Here is a 24,717-nt window from a genome sequence, read left to right as displayed (position 1 = left end):
AATAACAGCAACAATAAATAAATAATCAATTAATAAATAATAATTAATAAATACAGGAATAATGATAAATAAATGCTTCTTTAGATTGTCAGGGCAGGGAAATGTCTAATTGACAATTCGTAAGCCGCCTTGAGAGCCTTTTGGCTGAAGGGCGGGGTAGAAAAAGTCTAAATAAAATAACCAAACAAATAAATACAGGCAGACATGGAAAGATCACGCAGAACAGAAGAGAAAGGTCTTCCTGAGCCCTGTGTTTTGACATTTCAGTTTCTTAACTTAGGGGCTGTCCACACTGCTGGACTAATCCAGTTTGACACCACTTTAGCTGCCATGACCCAGTGCTATGGGATTTTGGGGGTTTCTAGTTTCTGTGAGACATTCAGCCTTTTCTGTCAGGGAGCTCTGGTGCCATCATAAACTACAGTTCCCAGGATTCCACAGTACTGAGCCATAGCAACTAAAGCGGTGTCAACATAGAATAAACCTGCAATGTGGATGCAGCCGTAGTCTCCGAGGTGCCCATAAGTTAACTCTCTATTAAATCTTTGCAGTCTTCACTAAACTACTAGGGAGAGTAGATATAAATCCTATTATACAATATAATATTGTAGCATTTAATGGGCTGTTGTTGTTCTACTGCGCATGTGCAAAACTGTCCTTTTTTTTCCCCCCCCTTGTTTGCGCCGCGTCTGGGGACTCTACGCATGCGCAGAATGGCGGGGCTGCGTGAAGAAAGATTCATCAGGAAGGTGTGAACGGTTCGTGAGTCTCACGTGACCGACTTGCCGGCCTGCCATGTTTGTTGAGGGCGGAAGTGTACCCCTGCCGGGAAACACCCCTGGCCTTGGAAAGTCTGACTAGGACAGTCCGTAATAGGGCGGCCTCTCATTTATACGTCGAAGGTGGCACGACGTGAACAACAATGGAAAAGAAATAAATGCTTCTTTAGGGGTCCCGGGGAAATGCCCTCTTCCTAAAGGGTGGGTCTCTCAGAATGGGCGGTAGGCGGGGCTTGGCTTCTGTGACGTCACTGCTATAGATTGACAGCTGTACGCCCTCCAATCAGGAGCTGCCTTATGTTCTCTCGGCTCCCAGGCTTCCCGCGCATGCGCAAATGGGAGCTCAAGTTTGTCTCACACACACTGAGACCAACTGCCCTGGGTCAGTGCTAGGGAATCATGGGAATTGTAGTTTATTGTGGCACCAGAGCTCCCTCTAACAGAGAAGGCTCAATGTCTCACAAACGCCACAGTGCCCAGAATTCCACAGCATTGAACCATGGCAGTTAAAGCACTCTCAAACTGTGTTATTTCTGCACCAGAGATGAAAGATGTATTGGCTGCGTCCACACTGCAGAAATAATCCAGTTTGACACTGCTTTAATTGCCATGGCTCAGTGCTGTGGAATCCTGGGCATTGTAGTTTGTCGTGGCCCCAAAGCTCTCTGACAGAGAAGGCTAAATGTCTCACAAAAGCACAACAAAATTGATTATGTTGTTAGAGGCTATCAGCCACTGACAAGCCTCAAGTGGGGTCTCAAACCCTTGCAAGATACTTTCAACTCAAGCCTCAGGTCTGGGAGCCAAACCTGACAGAAAACAAGGAGGTGGGGTTGTGGGGGCCCTTGAGGCAGAAGGATCCTCCTGTCCTGAAGCTTTTTGATAGCTTTAGGAGGAGCCTTGAGTAGACCTAAACCTTCACCTCAAGGCTGAAAGAAGTTAGGCCAACATGTTAATTGCTAAAAATATACAAGCCACAGGTCAAGTCATAGAATCATAGAGTAACTTGGAAGGGATCCCAAAGGCTATCCAGTCCAAACCCATTCTGCCATGCAGGAACTCACAATCAAAGCACTCCTGACAGAGGGACATCCAGCCTATATTTAAAGACATCCAAGGAGGGAGACTCCATCACTCTCCATTGAGGGAGTGTGTTCCACTGTCAAACATCTCTTACTGCCAAGAGGTTCCTCCTAATGTTGAGGTGTAATCTCTTTTCCTGTAGCTTGCACTCATTGTTTCATATTATAGTCTCTGGAGCAGCAGAAAACAAGCTTGCTCCCTCCTCAATATGACATCCTTTCAAATACTTAAACAGGGCTATCATATCACCTCTTAACCATCTCTTCTCCTGGCTAAACATCCTCAGCTCCCTAATTTCTCATAGGGCATGTTTTCCAGGCCTTTCACCATTCTGGTGGCCCTCCTTTGGACACGCTCCAATTTGTCAACACCTTTTTTTAATTGTGCCCAGAACTGGGCACAGTATTCCAGGTGAGGCCTAACCAAGAGTGGCACTATAGCGCATCATTTATTGCCAAGTCGCATCACAGAATGACTTGGGCCTGAGTCAACTGACTCAAGTCTGCATTACTGGATCCTACGTTTCAGGCTCCTTGCATTACAAACCTCACTCTTCCTTCCATCAAGCAAAGGATATGTTTTGTCCTAAATTACATTTGGAAATTGTCATCTTGTGGAAGATAATGTAAAAGATTCCTTTGAGGAAGCTATTAAGAAATGTGCAACTGGAGAAGGAAGCAGCAGTGACAACCAAAGATACCACTCTTTATAAATCTCATAGTATTCTTAAAAGTTAACTATGCAAGTAATGAATTAAATCAGGATTTTATACAACACACGAAATGCCCGTCTTCTCAATAGAAATGTTAACAGTGTTGCTTGTCTATTTATTTATTTATTTGGTGGCACAAACTTTTTTGAATTACAGCCCAGTTCATCAGATCCCAGGTTATCCCAAATATAGATTACACCTATAACCGAAACAACAACAAAAAAGACAGTATTGGTGAGGAATCATAATAGGAAAAAGCACCAGAGATGCCAAAGCCAAAAATAAAAGGGAGTGTATAAACAGAATAAAATATTCCAATCATATGGAAATATAAAATGCTATAATCAAACTACATATACAATACCTAACCTATACATCATGTAGAATAATATAATGAAAGCAAAAACTGGGCATTTATTATCCACTGGGTTTTGGTTTCAGGAACCTCCACCTCTGGATACCAAAATCTGAGCATGTTTAAGTCCCATCAAATACAATGAATAGTAAAATGGTCTCTCGTATATAAAATGGCAAGATCAAGGTTTGCTTTTGGGAATTTATGTATTTTTAAAATACTTGCAAGCTATGGATGTCTGAATCCATGGATAAAGAATCCAAAATGGATTTCTGGATAATATCTGTTTTGACAAAAAGGGTCTTCTAAAGTGTAAAGAATATTTACAGCATCCAATTCTTTAAGCATACTTTTATCTTATGAATAATGAATACATAAGTGGTCCCCTTTATCATTTGACAGAAGAAATATTCTCATAAGCAAGGCTATTGTATAAGTAATAGAATGATAGAATAACAAAAATGTATACAACTAACACAATATGTAAATAAGAAAGCAGCAGTAAGTAAAGACAAAGCCAAGAGTTAATTCTGCTTGCTTGCTCCTCTCATAGGAGAGGGTTGTGAAACAGATACTATGCAAAAATACATTAATGAGTACAGTACCTTATTTTGTTTCTACAACCCAGGACTGCATCCGCATTGTAGAATTATCCGGGTTGACACCATGTTAACTGCCATGTCTCAAGGCTGTGGCATTCTGGGAAATGGCACAGAGGAATGATTTCAAAGCAGTATAAAATTATGATTAGAGCCAGTGTGATGTAATGATTTGTGCACTGGACAACTCTAGAGGCCAGGTTTTAATTCCCCGCTCAGCCATGGAAACCCACTGGGTGGCATTGGGTGAGTCACACACTCTCAGCCCCAGGAACCCTGTGATAGAATTGCTTTAAGTCAGAAACGACTTGAAGACACACAACAACAACAACAACAACAAATAAAATTATTATAGAGGAAAGACTCTTGAAATGAAAAAGGTTCTAGCATTCTAATTGAAAACTGGGCCGATGCTTCGTCTGCTGCTGGCAGTTAGCAGCTCTTGGCAAGTGCTACTGTCCAGTGGCTAAAGCAGAGATGACAAAAGAGGGCTGGTTTTGGTTTTTCTGCTGCTGCTGGCAGCTGAAATTCTCTATGTCAGCAATATCCACAATACATGTGAAAACAATGTGCATGTTTTGTGCACTGCATGCAAATGAGCTTCAGTTCTTTAGCTCATTGTATCTCCTTTGTCACCATTCAAAGCAAGGGAATTGCCCAGCCCTGCAATAGCTTTCTAGATGAAGTGAATTTAATCCTTTTTCTTCCTGTGGCCTTTATGCTCTGCCGGCTTGCTGCTTCGAAGTTCAGTAATTTTCTCCATGTGAACAGCTCTTCCCTTTGGAATTACTTGCAAATGTTTCATTTTGCTTAATGACTCATCTGGCATTTTGACATGCCTGACAATATTTCTAGGCTTAGGATACGTGGCTCGCTGTCTCCAAGGGGGGGAAACATTAATGGGAGAGGCCAAATGGAGCGGTTGCCTTCTTAGCGGGGGCAACCGGACATTTATCATTTGTGCTGGATGCTGAGAGTATAAAGTGGACAAATAGTTCTCCTGCAGATTTGGTATGGCACTTGCATTTCCATAGACTTGCTGAGGCAGGGCTTTCATAAAAGGAAACCTTATTCCTGTTATGTTGTTTATTTGTTGTGCATTTTGTCTATCAGCCAATGCTCTTATGGGCAAAATTGGATGGTAAAGGCCTCTCTGTGGAACAGCTGTCACAAAATTGTGGAGGACAGACTGCCAAAGTCCACCGCTCAGAGGGCTTAGCGACACCTGAGGCCACTGGCTGGCAAGGCTCTGCAAAGCTTCACAGTTCCACGGAGCTACTGGAAAGTCCTCCTCCGTGTGATACAGCTGCGAGAAATAAAGGCAAAGTGTGATATCTGGATACTTCCTCAGGAAGCTGTACATTTTGCTTATGCAGCAGTGCTCTGCCTCGTTGCAAGGAGAATAGTTTGAATAGAGAACTATGCATGCGGCATTTTCCCAGTTGTGTACAAGAGAGTCTAGGTAACTTCCCATTTCAAATAACATTGATTCTGGATGGATGTTGTACTCTGTACAGTTCGTCGCATGGCCCTTCTGCATCAGTTTACCTGAGAAGTGCCTCACTTCATAAAAGAGAAGGTGTTTATTTCGGTGATGTGTTGGCCCATAGGGGAATCCAAATGCCTGGTGGAATTCTGCATAAGGAACTCTTGCTTCTTCACCTGTTCTTATGTGATAAGGACATCTGATACAGGCCTGGCTCTCTGTTAGCCAGTAATATGGCTTCACCACTGTACCTTTATATGCTAGGTATTCTTGGCAAAATGATTCAGTCTCTAGTTCCATGAGGGTATGGGAATCTTGCCTTGTTACTGTGACAGCCCTGAAATACACACACAACAAAAGTCCTTAGTTATTTCCCCCTCTTACATTGAAACTATGGGCCCAAACAGACAGGCCAAAATAAAGCTGCTTTGGGTCACTTTGGAGGTATGCTGTTTAAATGGCAAATGCATCTTAAGACGCCAGAAACTATGCCAAAGCTGCGCTCCGTTTCGTAGGCCTGGAGTGTGGCTTTGGTGTGGCTTCTGGCCTCTTAGGACACATGCATAATTTAAACAACATACCTCCAAAATGACCCAAAGCAGCTTTATTTTGGCCTGTCTGTTTAGGCCCTGAGTTTACACTATACTTTAAACCAGTTTGAAACTGGTTTACTTGTCATTGTGGCTTCAGTCTCCAAACCCTAGGTACAAGTACTTCTTTCTCTGTTGGGGATTTTGTTGCTAAAGATTTGGAGACCAACTAGAATTACATTCCCCTCTGGGCCCATAGTTAGAAGCCAAATGAGTTTAAGCTTGTAATAAACACGTATTGCTCTATGTGTGTGCTTTGCCTTCAAGTCACTTCTAACGTATGGCAACCCTAAGGCGAACCTATCACAGGGTTTCCTTGGCAAGTTCTTGCCATCCTCTGAAACTGAGAGACTGTGATTTGCCCACGGTCAGCCAGTGGGGTTTCCATGACCAAGTGGGGATTCAAACCCTGATCTCCCAGTGTCCTGTGTAGGAGAGCCAGCATTGTGTAGTGAAAAGCATGGGTCAGGAGCATCACTTAGAAGAGCAAGGTTTTTGAGCTACAGCTTCCAGAATATTCGACCCCGAAAATAGTTCCCACCCAAATTTTTCACTATAAGAATTGTTGAAAGACGTTGGCATGTTCCTCTGCAGAAAAAATGGTTGTTTCTAGTAACTTAGCTTATTAAATCTTCTCTTTTGGTGGCAGGCAGATTGTGTTACTCCAAAGAGTGGGGAAATTTTATATTTTCTCCTCTTGCTCCTGGAGGAGAAAAGCAGGTTGGCTTGGTAATCTTGCCTGAACAAACATCTAATAAAAGAATAATTAAATAGCCTCTTCACTAACTCCTGAGCTATTCCCAAGCCCACAAAAACACATGCCTGCTTTATTTTTCCTGACTTTAAAAAAGAAAACACAGCCGTATTACAATGTGGAACATGTAGTATGGACCTGAAACACTCTCCTGCTCTTATAAACCTAGGCGCAAAATGACAAACGTATGCAATAGAAGGCTGTCTTGCTTCCCAGAAATGAGATACGATATGGGTTTGCATTGGAGAAATAAGTACAAGGTTGTTATATCCTTAGACGAATAGCAGAGATGTACTTACTGTCAATAAGTCTGGTGATGACCATATCAGTCATAAACAGTAAACATATGCCACAGCTCTTCTTCAATTGTTTGTCCTCTATGGTAAATGTTCTTTTCAAATGTTTTAACAATCCTCTTCCAACTAAAAGATCAGTTGCTCTTCTTACTCCTTAAATTGCTTCTAATAACGTTTGATCACTTACATATCTCTGTGGTACAGTGCTTTCAGTGGCTCAGTAGAGGAATATGGTTATGTTGATCATTTCAAGTGCTAGGATACACAGATGTAAACAGGAGACTTGGCCTCATTCTGTTTTGCAAAGCCTTTCAGATCAGCTCCTGTGCCTGCTAAGAACGTGATTGCTATTATATTTCATATACACAGTGAAAGCAATGTATATGGTGTTTTTAAAGAATAAAGTGAACACACAGAGAGATGTATAAATACAGCCTTCTTTTGCAAAGATGGTGTGCTCTCAGTTATGATGTGAGGACTGAGCTTGGGATTTTAAAATTTAAAATAAAGCAGCTGGACAGAACAAAAGACAAACAAATGGGCCCTAAAACAGGTCAACACTGAAATCTCCCTGGAAGCCAAGATGATAAAGTTGAGGTTGTCATACTTTGGCCACATCATGAGAAGGCGAGATTCATTAGAAAAGACAATGATGTTAGGAAGGGTGGAGAGATGTAGAAAGAGAGGAAGATGGCATGCTAGATGGAGGGACTATAGTAAGGAGGTCACGGGCATGAATTTGCAAGACCTAAGCAGAGCAGTGGAGGATAAGGATCGGGAATCTTGGCAATGTCTCATTCATAGGATGGCCATGAGTCACAATTTACTCAAAGACAGTTAACAACAGTTATTTGATTTACTTCTTTGATAATCCAACAGGGCATAATTGTTACTGTAATTCAGAAAGGTAACTCACTGCACTATTTGTTACTAACATCACAAATTTGTTTGTCTTTTGAGACAGTATCGATACACTGTTAATGAGTAACAGGTATATACCCTGTTCCACTGAAAAGTAGTGGACCATTACAGCGCGCCCGCGTCATACGCATGCGCGCTTTACGCGGACTTGAGTTTACGCACTCAAGCCGCGGGGCACGCGTGGGGCGGAAGGGGCAACGCGTCCCATTCAATTGAATGGGCGCACGTGCCCGTTGTGCCCCATTGCACCCTGTGTGCCGCCGCACCGCTGAGCCTCCGCACACAAGCCCCATTGTTTCCAATGGGGCTTGAGCATAGGCGGAATTCGCCTTACGCGGAGTGGTCCGGAACGGATTCCCGCGTAAGGAGAGGGCAGACTGTACTTTGCTTCTTACTCCTGTCTGTCTATCTAGGTAAAGGTAGTCCCTTGACATAAATACTAGTTGTAACCGACTGTAGGGGCAGTGCTCATCTTCATTTCTAAACCAAAGAGCCAGCGTTTTCCGAGGACTGCTCTGGTGGTCATGTAGCCAGCATGACTGCACCAAACACTGTTACCTTCCCACTGAGAAGTGGCACCTATTTATCTACTTGCATTTGCATGCTTTTGAACTGCTAGGTTGGCAGAAGCTGGGACTAGTGATAAGAGCTCACCCCATCATGCAGAACCCAGGCTTCGAACTGCCAACCTTCCGATCTTCCAATCATCAGAATTGGCGTCTTAACCACTAAGCCACCGCATCCTTGCAGTGTCTATCTAGGTACAGAAAAATTAGAGAAATCTTCTCTAGAGAGTATTGTTGTTGCTATTGTTGTGTGTCTTCAAGTCATTTTTGAATTAAGGCCACCCTAAGGCAAAACTATCACAGGGTTTTCTTGGCAAGTTTCTTCAGAGGGGGGTTGCCATTGCCATCCTGAGGCTGAGAGAGTGTGACTTTCCCAAAGTCACCCAGTGGGTTTCTATGCTCAAGCAGGGAATCGAATCCTGATCTCCAGAGAACTGAACCCTGATCTCCAGTTGTAGTTCTGCGCTCAAACCACTACATTATGCTGGCTCTCCCAGAGAGCCATTAGTGTCTTAAAATTAACCCAAGTGGTTTAACATTAAGAGGATTAGTCTGGCACAAGCAAAAATGGCCACAGGATGGCGGTATAATATTAAAACATCTGTTTAGTAATGTCTTAGTCGAAGCCTTTTAAAAACCTGTGTAGGCCCTTTGGTCTGTCTTTCTGGGAAGATGCCATAGGTCTTTCAGTGCCTTCTCTCAGAGATGCTTTAAGATGAGGAGCTAAAGAGAAACTCATCTGGGATGTTATGTATCAGTGGGCATGATGAGTTCACGTGACCCACGCTTGGTATTTTCCTGTTACGCTGGCCCTTTGCTGCTCTGCCATTCCCAACCTTGTGAGCCATCAGGAACAGAAACGGACAAGGACCCTGTGCTCCAGCTTTTTAAAAGGCAGCATTCTCATCAAATCAACTCTCCTGCCAGCTTTCTAGAATGAAGCCTGCAGGGAAGCGGCATCCCAATGAATGGGCCAATACAAACGGAAGAATCTGTTTTTTCATTTGCCACATACGCTATTCCCAGAGCAGGGGACTGTATGTGTCAAAGGAGAAGAGCTGTCAAGAACAGCGTCAAGCAAAATGGAACACACAAACGATCCCTGAGTAGATTTTGAAGCCTCTGGCCTTTCATGCAAAATAATTTTGCAAGCAGAACGTACATTTGTAGACATGCACAAATGTTTGTAGAGAAATGCTTGGTGAATGTAGAGCAAGCTTTCTTCAGGCTGATAATTTCCATGATTCCTGACATTTCTTTTTATTTTATTTGACTTCATATCATTTATTGGATTCATAGCCTGCTTTCCCCACACACTGGCTGGGCATCCAGCCATGCGATCTCGGGGAGTGGGGCTAGATCCCTGGCTGTGACATCTCCAGGAGGTGTCCAGTCATTCATTCATGTGTCTGTGTGTCAGTGTGTCTGTTTGTCCTTGTATCCTTGTATCCTCTTCTCTTGTTGATCTCACGGTTACCCATTCAACCATCAGCAGAAGTGATGTTTTGCCATGTCCGCTCCACAGAGCTCCTACTGGTGAGGAAGTGACAAAACCAGCTCCATGGACAGGCCATCCCCTTTCTTTGCATTGTTTAACACAGGGGAAAGGGATAGTGTGGCTTTTGGCAGGTGGACAACTGGCTCATCCCGAATTGGGCCTGATCCAGCTGCCCACATGCCAAAAACGCTGTACTCATCCCAGTTTCAGGGAAATAACCTGGTTTTTCCATGACTTCTCTTACTCTAAGGCAAAGTTGGATTAACAGGGAAACCCACACTACTTCCCAAAAGCACCCATGCCTCGTGGGGACAGACATCAGCAGCTTTGGGGTGAGCTTTATTATCATCATCATCATTATTATTATTATTATTATTAGTGTAGACAAGCCCAAAGTTAACAGCCCAGGGCTTTTCTAATGGTGTTATGTTTTTGTTTTTGTGAAAAAATTATCAAATCACCATGCACATCTTAAGTGAGATTTATGCAGTGAATTTTATTGTTACATGGGGCTCTTTTCACCTACATTTCTTTGCTGAAGAATCCCTGCACACGACACAGAATTCCAGAGGACATTTTGGAGAACACTTTCAATCATTTCACAATATTGGTGAGGCCAGGAGGCTGGTGCTTTCTGGGTTGTATCCAACACTGGATGTTTTGTGTAACAGGCGGGAGTGCAGTCTCCATTACTTGCCCATGCATCTCCTGAGATCCTCAAATCCTTTCGGGGGGCTAGAGCATGTTTTTTAGCATTGGATGGGGCTGGCATGGGGAGGGAAGGTTGCTAATTATGTGGCTACTGTGAGGGTCACATTGTATTCAAAGCCTCTGTTGCCCTGTACTCATAACAGCAAATATCTAAAGTGCATCCATCAGTTATTTATTTGTTAAATTCCTGTTCTTTTTCTGCAACAATCTGAAGGGACCATATGTAGATCAACCTTGTGAGATAGTTCAATTCTTCTTTTCATTAGGAGATCAGCAGCAGAGCTTGCAAAAGCAACTTTTCCAAGCTGTTGTTAGTAATTAGAGGACTTTACTACATGAGGCTCGTTCACACAGCAGTCACACTTTTGTGTTTCCTAAGAGTCCAACCCCCTCCCCCCCAAAAAAAGAGGGTGATGGTGAAAATTGTTTTTGCCCTCAAATAGCCAACAGTTTCCATGACACTCTCAAGCCTGTAGCAGCCACCAAATAAATATATAAATAAGAATAAAAATAAAAGAAATAAGAAACACTATAAAATATGGTATTATGGCCAATAGCCTTCCTGTCACTTTATATTTAGTGCAAAATTGTTCCTCCCCACCAATTTTTATGAGATGGGAAACAAAGGAGAATGGGAGAATATCCTAAAATATCCCCTATTCCTTGATCATTGCCCACCTCTAATTTTTAAATAAGGGTTGTATACCACCAGGGATACTTCAGTCAGAGTGTTCAGACATTGGCTGAGAATTGGATTGAATGACCCTTGAGGTACATTACAGTGCTATAATTCTCTAATTATTTTATTATTTCAGAACAGAACAAATCAAAGATATATGCTGATATATATATATATATATATATATATATATATATATATGGATGGCACTGAGGATAGATTTTTCTTGGAGTCCACTTGGAGATTCTCAGGATGCCACCTTGAGTTCTATCAACCACAGTAGATTACTGATTGTATTTTAGATAAAACCAACTTCTGTTTGTAAAAGTTCCCATGATCAGAGAGCTGACAGCAAATAAATAACGTATTATAAATACATACAACCATCCGTCTGAATTCATGGACAATCAATTCATGGAGATGCCCACGGATTTGATATCTCACAGATATTCCTTCCTCCCTCCATCTCCCACCTCCCTTGCACCCTCTCTCCTCTTGCCAAGATTTCTGCTGGGTGGCTGTGAGGGGAGTATCCTCCAGTCCAGGGACACTGAACCAGAGGCAAAGGGTTCCCAAGGCCTGGAATCTTTTCTGTGCTTACAGACCACCATGGAACGCGCTCCCACGAGGCACATTCTTCTGCAACAGGTGAAGGCAGGTTGCTCGCTTCTGCTCTCTCCCAGTTGCAAGATCACACCTTTCTTTCTCTCCCCATAGAAGTGTGACAAAAGGGAAAAAATTCTACTTATAAAAACTACAAACCCTATGCTTCTGTGTGGATGGAGCCAAGACAATTAAAGTGGATGGCACATTCTACTTCTACAGTGTAGATACACCATGAGAGGCATGTGAGAAAGAAAGTTTTATCTCTGAAGATGATCTGCTCACCTGTGTGGCAGGTTCTTTTCTTTTGTTAGGACAGCAACAGCAGCAACAGGATTTCTTTCCCTGCCACCAGTCCATAGCTGTGATTGTCCAGAGAATTGAAATAAGGATGGACATGATCCAAATTGCCACCCACTTCCAAACCTGACCAGAAACTGGTTCTTCTGGAGTGGGGCTGTTTTCTTCGTCCAGCCAAAGCAAGCCCACTGGAAAAAACACACTAAGGTCAGCCATGTTGGTTTGTCTCTCCAACTGGATTTAGTCCAGATCCTTACACCAGGCAATGAGCTGACTACTCTTTGTGAAATCATATGACCATGTCTGCAAAGGGTAGTCAGCTCATTGTCACCTCAGATCAGTGAGGTCATATGAATTAACAATACCTGATCTGAGGTGACCTGAGTGCTTTGGTTTCCTTTGGGAATTGGGACAGGACCAATACAAAGTGGATGGGCTTAAGGTTTAATTCATTTTGAGATTCCATACAATGTAGCTAAAGTTATCAGAAAGTAGTATTTAAAGCCCTTTGGAATAACCTCGGTGTAGATCCAAGAAATTGATATAAACAACCTCCCTTCCAAAAAAAGAGTGGAGTGAGTGGATATGAAGGTGACAGTATGTAAAACCCAGCAAAATCCAAGGAGCTATGTGTGATAAGTCACACTTATATAGACCTATGTGGAAGAACTGAAGGCAGAGAAATACACCGCCAGAAGCTTTTAGGTTATTAGTTTTGGTGAACTGGGGATAGCAGGGGGCCTTTCTTCTTCAACTGACTTTGGGATTTCTCTTTTTTGTCTTTATATTATATTATGTTACAGAATTTAATGTATTGTTTATGTTTTTACTTTATTGCTGCAGAAATTTGTATTAATCAGTCTGACCAAAGGGGTTGTTAAAGAGATAAGACAGCAGTTTTGAAACAGGTATACAGTATAAAAATGTAAAATGAAAAGGCTACGAATGCAACAAATCTACCTAGAAAAAGAAAAAAAAAGTGTGTACATGAATATATTCCTGAATTTCTGAAAGGTGATTGCTAGACTGAACAAAATTTCAGTGTGTTTCTTCCTTGCGCATAGTGCACAGATTTTGCCATGTATGCATCCAAGAATAGATCAATGCCTGATTTCATTGTTGGCTGTATATTAGAATCCAATCTTGAATGGTTCATAGAATGCTGTTTCCTTTGATAAATCTCTGAACTGTGTAGGAATCTACCTGATCAGGTGATGCCCACAAAGCAGGAAGATCCACAACCTTCCTCTTGTTCTCAGCTAAGATACTGCAGATGCAGACTAAGGGGAGAGAGAGGGTGTTTTCAGGCTTGCTTGCTGCATTTCTTGGTCTGAATGCTATCAGAACATATCAAAGCGGAGAAGATGCTCTTTCTTTAATCATTTTGTGAGTAGTCTGATTTCATTTTCCTGATAGGAATTAATGTTTGTGCTGTTGTTGTACCAAATATATATTCCGAATTCCTTCCAGCCAGTGCTTCTGTCGCGGTTCGGCTTCTCTTGCAGTGCTGTAATGCATGGAGATTATTGTTCTATTTTTAAACAGATGCATAGCTTGTGTTTGTTACAGATGTGGATCACTGTTGAACTGCATAAAGGGGATGGCAACGGAATTGCAAAGGATGTCTTGCTGAGCTGTGGTGGGTCCTTCATAGCTGGGTTGTGCGGGGAGAACACAAACATTTGGTGACTAGATGCTTTTCTGAGTATCAGCATAGTTTATGGCTGTAGGGAATATGCCTTAACCCTTTGAGTGCACAATTCTTTCTGCATCACAGTCTAGGGACCCTCCGGGTGTTTATTGTTTCATTCTGGGGAGCACTAAAGTCCACCCCCTTCTTTGATTTGAACCCTGTTCTCCAGAGTCATAGTCCAACACTCAGATTACTACAGCACATTGGCCATTATAATGTTTATGTGTGTGTGTGTGTGTTTGTGTGTATACACACATATGCACATACATGCAGTATATAATCCTCTATTCCAAATTTACTTTCTCTCCCCAAATTTCTTACAATACATCAATAGGTTTGACCTATAAATTTGTTTGTCGATTCACTTCTAAGTTGGTTATCTTTCAATTTTCCATAAATTCAGATATTTTAAGCAACTATATGTGCCCAGTGCTTGCTTTCCTTTCCTTTTTTTTCATATATACTTCTTGCACAGTACAAGGTGTTGGTTATTACCTTTAAAGCCCTACATGGCTTGGGCCCGGGTTACTTACGAAAACGCATCTCCCCATACAATCCGCCCTGCACTCTTAGTGGGAAGAACCTGTTGGAGATGCCTTCATCCAAACATGTTTCCACTTCCCAAAAAGCTTTCAGTATAGCTGCTCCTAGACTATGGAATGGACTCCCAGAGGAGACTCGCCTTGTTACATCCTTGGCGATTTTCAAGAAGGTGGTAAAGACGGAGCTCTTCCGCCGCACATATCCTCCTGACCTTTTATGAAGACCATTGGTACGGACCGAGAGCACCTGACCCCGTGACTGATTGATTGATGATTTATGTTTTATGTTTTTAGCTGTGGTTTTAATTGTAATTAATGTTGTAATATTACAAGTGTTTTTAACTCTGCTGTGATCCCGCCTCGATCCATTGGGAGAGGCGGGAAGATACAAATAAAAACTATTATTATTATTACTATTATTATCATATAAAATAGCATATTTTCATATTTTCTCTCAATCTTTTTTAAAACGATTCCCCAAAAGTACATTTTATCCAAGGGGAGGGAGCCAGGGCAGAAGTGAGGGAAGCCGAGGGGTGATCAGCAGGAGGTGGGGGCAAGGCAGGCTGCTGCCAACCCCCCACCGATCAGGGCTCCCCTCCGGCACCAAGTGTCACCAAGGCTAATCTGTCCTCATCTAGGTAACGTAATTTAAGGATAGGATCAAAGTTGGGTAATACTTTTATTAGGACTAACCAAAATGACACAGAGGGATGCAAGCTGTACTGTACTTTTAACTTTAAAAAACTTGTGTATGTTTTATGTAATTTATACTGTTTTGGTAAGATGATTTTAATTATTTAAGAAAATATTGTAAATTTTAAATTGTTTTTATCTGTGAGTCGCCTAGGGTCACTTTCTGGGAGAAAGCATATAAATCAATTAATAAATTAAATAAATAAATTATACTTTACAAGTACTACAGTAAGGTACTGTCTCCCAAATCTTTTTGTTACCTGGGGCACATTTATTTACTGACTTAAAATTTGACTGAGGCATGCATCCTGACTAACAGAAAAGTCTGAAATTTTGTTCCCGTTCTTTTTGATTTTATACTGGGTTAAAATAAACTGACCTGCCAGGAAAAAGTCTCTGATCATACTGGGAGCTGACAGAAAATATTCTGGGGTGAACAAAGCATGTCTATGAATCGCCAAAATAAACTGGGAAGGAATAATAACTGGGAGCTTCTGGTCTTTTTAGTCAACCTGGACATAAAGTTTACTCTTACACCTAGCTAGCTAGTCAGTAGCTAGGGCAGTGATGGTGAACCTTTTACAGACCGAGTGCCCAAACTGCAACCCAGAGCCCACTTATTTATTGTAAAGTGCCATGTCCCTCTGGCTTTCTAGTAAGAAACTCTGGCAAACTCTGTGCTAGGGCGACAGCATATGTGCCCACAGAGAGGGCTCTGAGTGCCACCTCTGGCACGCATGCCATAGGTTCGCCATCACTGAGCTAGGGGGTTACCTTGTGCAAACGGTGCCACCTGGAAAGGGTGTGTATTTTCCCCTCCTGCTGCTCCATCACTGGGCTTCAATGCCTGTACTGAAGCCACTCACCCACAGTTGCAAGGTTGTGAGTTCAATCCCAGCCAGGGGCTCAGGGCCGACTCAGACTGACATCCTTCCAAGGTGGCTAAAATGAGTACTCAGTTTGATGGAGGCAATTAGCTTATTACACATTGTAAACCGCTAAGGGAGTGCTTAAGTGCACTGATAAGTGGTATAGAAATATACTTACTATTGCTGTTGTTATTGCGTTCACCCCTTGGAGGGCCCAACCAGGTGTCACCCTCCTTCTGGGGTGTCATCCAGTGTGGTCCGCACACTCCTGCACCCCCTATTGATGCCACTGCTTACACCTGAAGTGTTTTAGCATGTGAAGAACTTGTGTCCTGAAATTCAAGGTTCTGTTGCCCGTATCTCTTCATGGAAGGTGGAAAATCTAGAATAGTTGCTCATGCAGAGATACAACAGGCAGTTCCCTGTTGCGTCTGACGGTTCTACTCTATCTCTGCCTGAGGAATGACTGAAAGCTTCATACACAGCCATGAATAAAGCAGGGGTCGGAATGTTGTGGCCTTCCAGATGTTGTGGAAACTGTTGTTCCTAGCATTCCTTACTTAGGGCTGCTGGGACTTGCAGCCTAATGACATTTGGAGTGCTACATGATTCCCATCCATGCAGTGAAGGCTGACTGCAAGGACGGAAAGGCAAATGAGGGAAAGGCCTACTATGATATATGGCCAGCCTCCTCTATAGATTGGTGTGACTTAGCTCAACAAAGCCTTTCCGTGTCTCATTTATTTATTTTGGCACAGTTTGACAATTGTTGCATGAAATGGGGAAAGATAGTTGTGCTGTAGCAAAGACAAACTGATGGTGTAAACACAACACTCTTTCTTTCTTTCTTTCTTTCTTTCTTTCTTTCTTTCTCCCAGTATGGGATCCAAGCTGGCTCACAATGTACGTTAAAACAAAATACAGTTAAAACAATGGGTAACACAAAAGTTTTTTTTTAAAATACAACAACAATTAAATAAGCAACCATATTAAAACATTAATTTAAAGCAATTAAAAAGTTTAAAACTTGGTGATGGGTTTTGAGGGTGTTTGTGTCTGTGTTGCATGACCATTTTCTGATGTGGTTTTGTCATGCAGGTGATCTTTTTTCTTAGTTACTTCCAGTCTTGGGTGTGTTCTTGGTGAGTGTGTGGATGTTGTGTATTTGGAGGCAAAGGCTATGAAAAGCACCATGTTTTTAAAAATCAGCTTAAAAATACATAAAATTGAAATGCTGTAGCTTGGGTTGTGCAAGAACATGTCTGTTTTATTTTTTCCCAGATGAGTCCAATTACGCTTCATGAAATACCTTTAGCCAGACTGGCCCTGGGTTTCTCATTAGCTATTAAGAGTACCTGGTATGATTTTCAGAGGCATTTTCAAAGGCATTAGGAGAATGTCTTGTGCACATCTGGTGTTTGTCTGTCTTTGATCCCACATTAGGGCTTTGGCAGATGTTGCCACTGTCTAACTGGACCCTATATAGGTACAGATGCACGAAAACACTTGATAGGAGAACTGGCAAGAGTGTCTGCAATGTCTGTATCTCTGAGGAATGCAACAGATGGAATATTCCTCTGACTTCCAGTATTAAAACACTATGTTAAATTGCATGCAGAAGTTAATGGGTTGCTTTGCACTGCCACGTTTCGGTTCAGTTTTGTTCCTTGGAGCTTATGCTGTACCAGTATTTAGAACTAGTGCTGTGTGAGATTTATTAAGAGTTACTATAAAGGAGCCAGTGTAGTGGTTTGAGTGTTGGACTATGACACTGGAGACCAAGGTTCAAATACCTGCTCGGCCTGGAAACTCACTAGGTGACCATGGGCAAATGATACTCTCTCAGTCTCAAAAAACCCCATGATGGACTCATTTTAAGGTCATCATAAATCAGAAATGACTTGAAGGGACACAGCAGCAGCAACAACAACAACTGTAAAGTAATGGCCAAGAAGCCTCTGGTTGGTTATACTTCCATCATGAATTGACATGTGATTCTTCCTTAGTCCTCCAGTCCGGGCCCCAGGGGATAATACTGACCTAGGGACCGCTAGATACGGGCCCTTTGTGATGCCCTCGTCATGTGCTAGGGTTGCCTGGAGGCGGAGCGCCCACACGCCCCACAACCCTAGCACATGACGAGGGTGTAATAATGGTGGTGCCCTGTATACATGGGCACCACCATTGTTACATAAGCGCCACATGGCATCCACACGTTGCCCTACAGCACTTATGTAATGAGTGCACCAGTGGCACACTTGTTGCGTCATGGCATGGCTTTAAAAGAACCCGCGTTTTGCGGGTTCTTTTTCCTGCAGAGGGAAGCCATGCGGTTTGGCGGCTCCGGCTTCCCTCCACAGGAAAAAAGGCCGTTGCCGTTCCGGACCTTAAATCAGGTATGTACCGGGCCATTGTTACAGATCTGTTGTAAGGATTATAGAGACCATGTAAGTGTTTTGATTGCTGTCACATACTAACCTTTAAAAAGGAAGACTGGACTCAAGTTGTGCAAGGAGAGGGTTGTGTCTATGGCCATCCCATTCCTCACACCCACAGCAGCCCTTTTGCCTGCTGAAAATTCTCTCTGGAAGATGGGGAGACCTTCTTGGTCTCTCCTCCTCTCTTTTGGAGGATTACAACTCCCAGAGGTCCTCTGCCAACTAGTGGATTCTCGGAGTTGTAACATTTGTTCTGAACACTGGGTGCAGTGGTGCAACACAGGAGCTGCGATGGGAGTAGGAAACCCTCGCCTTGAGCAGAGCTTGCTTCCACCAAGTACGGTCACTTTATTGGAGGGCAGCGGGAATCTTCCATTTATATGACTGTAGTTTACTTTGAATCGTGCACAGTCATTGTTCTATTATTTACTATACTATACACCATTGATTGATTGATTGAATGAATGTGTCTTACATACAGCAATTTCCTGTTTCCTTTATGAAACATACCACTCTCCTTCTCAGTGTTACATCTCTTTAACAGTGATAATTCTTTTCTCTGCATTTAGCCAATCATTTTTTAGGGATAACTCTCAGAAGTTAGCATCAAAGCTATTGCAGCTTTAGGCTTTTTCTGACTTTCTCTAGAATGCTGCCAAGCGGGAGGTTATCTTGCATGAGAGAAGAGTAGCAGTAAGTGTACACATAGATAGGAGAAAAGAAGAAGTCATGGATGGAGCTATGCAGAACACAGATGCTTTGATCTGGGGTGCTTGTGAGCCATGGGTATTTTCTGTTTCTACATAAAATGGCCTGTTCAATATTCGCAGTCAGAAGAACTAAGACAAAACTCTTAAACTTTTTAAAAAGGAAACTAAATCTGTGCCAGGTAGCAGATTCTGCATTCTACCATGCTCTGTGTGGCATGCCATTTAGTATAATCTGCTGAATATGAAAAGCCATTTCTGTAGTGTCTGACTTTTTAGAGCAGAGGGAGAAACATGTCATTAACAGAGTGGTCACTGTATTTTCGTAAATCTAACCAAATACTCCTATGACGAGAAGAATTAACTTAAAATTAGCGACAAACATAGAACTTAGACATTTGGACACTGCCTGTTTTTCACATTATGTTAAACCACGGCTGAAGACAACTTGCATGAAGTGGAACAAACTTAACCAAACCTGAGATATGTGTCCTGCTCACTCCCAGTCCTTCAGCTGAAAGCAATACTTTCTTTACTAGAATTTACTTTAATTTCCCCATAAAAATTGCTTGCCATGGTGAACTGACTGGGAATCATGGTTAATCATGAACTCTGGTCAGTTTCAAAACAAGCCAAATACAAACCGTGGGTTATGAAGCCAACTTGTTGAAACTAACTAGAAGTAAATTTGGCTGAAATCCCTTCCTGCCAGGGGAGGAGGTGGAGAGAGGAGGGTTAGCCAGGTTTGGGCACATTCAAGTTTATTCACAGCTCCCTAAACCAATGGTTCTCAACCTTTGGACTATCCAGAATCCAAGATGGTTGGACATGCTGGCAGGGACCTCTGGGCATTAGAGTCCAAAGCATCTAGAGGACCAAAGGTTGAGAATGACTGTCTTAAACCATAGTTTTTTGTGACATGCAAATACTGCTGGTGAGAACATAGTGAGTATAATAAAAATTCCTTTACTTGACTGTGACTACTGTTAGTACTAGCTATGCCAGATTTCCCCAAGAAAATGGGTGTCCTTCAGTTCTTCTGTGTATCTTAGATAATTGTTGGGCCTCCGTCAGATCTTCTGTGTATCTTAGATAATTCATATATCACAGTTGAAAAGAAAGGAGAAACAACAACAAAAACACATATTTTCCAAAATGTGACCAAACAAGCAGCCTCAACTGAGACTTCAGATTTGAAAAACCAAAAGTAGCTGAGTGATCCATGAACAGAATCAAAGTTGAAGGTTCTATAGTATCTTTATTAAGATTGCTAAAATTTCATCAATGCTTTCAGATTTAATCTTTCTTTATACTGTAGCAAAAATCGCTGCAGTACAATCATGCTTAAATGTTGATCTTTCCTGCTGCCTTATGCATGTTGCTTAACTAATATGAATTAAAAATACCTTTTGGGGAAGGAGATCAATAGAAGTACCTGTCGGCAAATCCTTCAGAACAAGAGGTTCTGAATAGCACAGAGGGCTGGGAGAATGACGAGGAGAACCATCTTGTTGGTGGTGTGCAGGAACTGGCTGGGAAGCGAAGTCAAACTGAAGTGCTGCACTGAACTGATAAAGTCACATGAGGAAATTCCATAGCAATTACACAGTAACCCTCTGCCCTTGATAAGGGTCCTAGCAGTATCTCATTGTAAGACTGGATGCTTAGAGACTTTGAGGTCATGTTAGGGGCTGCATCACAGGCATTGTGATCATCTGGAACTTTTGCCGCTGTCTTAATGGAACTGACAGTATGATATGAAAGTATGTAATGCTGGCTGCTTTCCAAAAAACCTAGCTCTGTACAGAATCCTAGGAACAAATGTATGATTTGTGTGCATGGCAGCACATATTTTGACTCTGCAATGATTCTTTTGATTGGAGTGGCTCTAGAAAGTACTGCTGTAATCATGGAAATTATGCAAGGCACATTAATGGTTCACACAACAGTCCTCCATGTAGTCTTGTAGGGGGAGGTTGTTGCTGATTATGAGGAGCTCTGGGGGGAGCTGTTTGATTTTGCACTAACAGGGGTTGCAAAACCAAAACCAAAAGTTTCTGAAGTATGGATTTGCTAACTGTGAGTAACTGACATGGAATTAATTAATCACCATGGAATTTATTATTATTATTATTATTATTATTATTAATTTGTATCCCGCTTCCTCCCAGAATTGGGACCCAAAGCGGCTTACAGTCTAAAATCATAGTACAACTAAAAACTTACAAAAGTGACAAGTAAAATGGAATTCAACTGTTGCAATATTAGAATAGATCATTTATTTAAAATAGAATACAATTATAAAGATAAAAAGCATTTAAAACCATACATTTGAAAACAATACACTTCTCCATGGATGTTTTTTTTAAAATCTTTCTGTTTTAAATGTCTGTCTAAACAAAAAGGTCTTAGCCTGCTGGGCAGGCGGAAGGAAGGACAACAAAGAGGGGACCATTCAGGATGGTACTGTGGATTGATTAGGTTAAATGCTAAACAACGTATCTAATGTCAAATGTCATCAGGTCAACAGGACATAGCTAACAATTAATAATTGGACCCATTGGTTTGCATGTCATTGATTTCATCAACAAAAGTGAGCTTTGACTATCTGATTCAACAATAGTGTGATGTACAAATAGACTAGAGTTTGGACCTAGAAAAATAATAGAAGAAAAATAACTTCTGCTTATGATGCTGTAGTCAATTGATTGTTGTTCTTAGTTGACTGATTCCATACAAGTACATGAAAATTTAAGTATCCTGCGTAATATTCCAATCAATATAAAAAAGCAGAGGCTGTCCACATAATGAGAAAATTCTGTCAATATCACATGATGATTTTTTGAAACTATGGTTTTGCCATGGTAAATGGTGACTTGTCTACATTCATTTGTCTTTTTATGGGTTTGCTGGGGGGATGGGTTGGTTGCCCCAAAATATTTGCTGGCTGTCTCAGGGATGGTCAGTTTCTCAATGTAGTCATTGTCAATGCATTTTTTGTTAAGGTAATTGTTTACTCAATTATAATAATTAAATTGAATAAGTTATTATGCTATATGTTTCCTATCGAATTTCTATTAACAGATCATCAGTCCTGGTTGTTCTCAGCAGAGCTTGCAAACCATGGACATTCAAGCCACTGATGTAAATATTTGGCTATTTTTCCTTGCACATGTGAATTAATAAGATCTGAAGGTTTTTCCCTGCTCTGGGAGAACATAAACACGAGGTTTGAACAGGTATTCACACATCCCATGGTGTTTCACAGAAGTATATATGGGATTATCTGCGTGAAATAGGACAGGGAGGAGGTTACAAAACATGTTTTCGATGCAAAAAAAGACCAGATACCCTTTTGTTTTTAAAACGCAAAATTGCTGGGTTTGCACAAAAACAGCAAATTTGCACAAAAAATCATTTTATACACAAAAACCAGTGGAAACCAGGGTTTTTTTGGGTGCAAAATGTGTTTTTTTCACACAAACAATGTTCATAGATATCCCCATTTTGGTGCAAAAATAATGTTTTTCCTTATAAAACCCAGCAGTTTTCCATAAAAGCACGCGCTGTCTGGGAAAAGTGTTTTGTGCAACAACAAAAACCCCACCTATTTTTTTACAGAAAAACATGGATTTCAAAGAAATGTCTTCTTCCAAAATAATGTTTTCAAATTTAAAATATATACATGAATTTCTGCAAAGGATAATTTTCAAAACAATACATTTCTCCGTGTTCCCATTCTGAATCAGTCCCCTCATGCCCACAATAACACCTAAAGTCATTCAGATGAATGTATCTGAGGAAGTAGGCTCCCACCACTTTCTTTGGAGCTGCATGGCTGCTGAAGGTCAGCTTGTTTTTTTACAATCTATTCTCTCACCAGTCTCTCCCCTGTGCAGCCAATATTTGCTCTTTGTCGACATTGTCTTGGAACATATGAAGCCAAAGCTGTTGTCTGTGGAGAAAACCATGAGTCTGAAAACTGAGTGGGAAGTCAGCACAGCTGTTTTCTTTCCATTGGACCTCAGTGCAGAATAGGAATGTCTCTGCAATCAACACAATTTCCCCAAAGAGATTTTTGACTAGAGTAATGCAAAAGTTGTCTCTTTCTTTCTTTCTTTCTAAAAAAAGTAAATCTCAGTCACAAACACTAATACTTAATAGTTTGGGTGATGAAATACATGAACCTTGAGGTCCCCATGGAAGAGAAGAATCTTAGAAAGCAGGGGAGTGAAGTATAGTATTCTCTCTTCCCTTTTCAACATTTAAATATAAAAACAGAAAAGGCATATGTGTATGTATGTGCACATGAACACATGGATGTTTGTGTGCAAAATAGATTTTGGTCTGGCTTTTACTCCGCAGTGGAAATTTGGTTGGAGAAAGAGCACGCAGCTTTGCAAATGGTTTTGGAGCAGCTAGTGGAATAAAGCAATAAGTGGAATTCCTGCTTTAAAGCAGTTGCCAAACTGTCACATTTAGATATCAAGCCAAGCTATGCTTTATTCTAGTCTGCTGTCTGAAGTCCCTGTTCAGCACATAGGATGGTCAAGACTGATACCATACCTGTATAGTCCAAGAGGAATCTGGTATCTGCCCCTATAACAGATAATGAAGATCTGTTCTCATGGGAACTGGGCTCTCCAAACATCCTCATATAGAGCTAGTTTGTGTGGAATTCTTTCTTCCCATGGCATCACTCTGACAAATTGAACTGAGGAAGTTTTAAAAAAATAGTAACTAATTAATTTTTCCTCTCAAGTATTCCGCTAGTTTAAAAAAAATTAAATCCCAGTCACAAACATTATTATTTACAGTGCACCCATGTTATACGCGGGCGTGCTTTACACGGTCTTGAGCGTATGCACTCAAGCTGCGGGGAGCGCGCGGGGATCGCAGGGCAGCACATCCCATTCAATTGAATGGGCATGTGCACCTGTGGCGCCCTGTGCGCTGCTGCACCGCTGCACCACCATGCACGAGTCCCATTGTTTCCAATGGGGCTTGAGCACAGGCGGAATTCGCCTTATGCAGGGGGGTCCGGAACGGATCCCCCGCGTAAGGCGAGGGCCGACTGTAATGGGTAGTGTGGGGATACGAGCTCCCTTTCCCAAATAATAATTGTGTGGGTAGATAGATATAATCATGCACATACAGTATCTTGTACTACAACTGCAATCATCCCCATCCAGCATCAATCTCATTTGAAAGGCACCGGTTTCAGGAAGCCTATTGCAGTGGCTCTCTACCCAATGCTGTGCCATAGTGGGGTGGCAGTTTGTGCCTTTTTACTAGGAAATATGTGTATCACTTTTCCAGTCGGCATCTTGTTCCAAAAACAGAATGTCATTCAAATGTGAAAAGCTGGAAATTCCTTTACCAACATTACAGTTAACTTTGCAGCTGGAAAAAGAAACATATTAATTTGTTCTTAATCTAGAACAGACCTATAACTCACATAGTACTAACTATTATATTGCAAGTGTGAAATGAATTATGCCTTATTGCCAATTCCATATAATCTGATTTTAATTTGCATACTTGTACTCTTATTTGCACTGGAATCAGATATCCAGGAATCATTATGGGATTATATCCAAAAGTGGCGGCCCTGAAAATTAGATGAGGAACGACTTCATATCTGAATGCATATTTTGAAGGTGATCCTCATAGAATCATAGAACCATAGAGTTGGAAGAGACCACAAGGGTCATCCAGTCCAACCCCATTCTGCCATGCAGGAAATCCAAATCAAAGCATCCCTGACAAATGGCCATCCAGCCTCTGCTTAAAGACCTCCAAAAAAGGAGACTCCACCACTCTCCGAGCGAGTTTGTTTC

At 41.6% G+C, this 24,717-nt stretch overlaps 2 protein-coding genes across 3 annotated transcripts in view; one reads left to right on the top strand and one right to left on the bottom strand.

Annotated features, from left to right (window-relative positions):
• Window positions 1-3,815: 3,815 nt before the first annotated feature.
• Window positions 3,816-5,344, bottom strand: APOBEC4 (apolipoprotein B mRNA editing enzyme catalytic polypeptide like 4). The gene has a single exon (XM_089518729.1). It carries the CDS (start codon window positions 5,312-5,314, stop codon window positions 4,220-4,222), a length of 1,095 nt encoding a protein of 364 aa, XP_089374855.1. The 5' UTR covers window positions 5,315-5,344; the 3' UTR covers window positions 3,816-4,219.
• A 7,887-nt stretch (window positions 5,345-13,231) lies between these two features.
• RGL1 (ral guanine nucleotide dissociation stimulator like 1) overlaps window positions 13,232-24,717 on the top strand; it is a 121,849-nt gene continuing 110,363 nt past the window's right edge. For both annotated transcript variants that reach the window (XM_089515865.1, XM_089515867.1), the window contains exon 1: window positions 13,232-13,318. The gene's annotated coding sequence lies outside the window, so the exon portion shown is untranslated. The remainder of the gene's footprint in view (window positions 13,319-24,717) is intronic.

This window comes from Sceloporus occidentalis, unplaced genomic scaffold (genome assembly GCF_023333645.1).
Source record: "Sceloporus occidentalis isolate IW3139 unplaced genomic scaffold, rSceOcc1.0.p SCAF_3, whole genome shotgun sequence".
Lineage (NCBI taxonomy): Eukaryota > Metazoa > Chordata > Lepidosauria > Squamata > Phrynosomatidae > Sceloporus > Sceloporus occidentalis.
The sequence above is the reverse complement of the archived record's forward strand: the minus strand, read 5'-3'. Positions and strand labels throughout refer to the sequence as shown.

Excerpts from the sequence above, each read along its gene's own strand:
- APOBEC4 (XM_089518729.1), bottom strand. The coding sequence starts at position 5,314 with ATGGAACTAGAGACTGAATCATTTTGCCAAGAATACCTAGCATATAAA.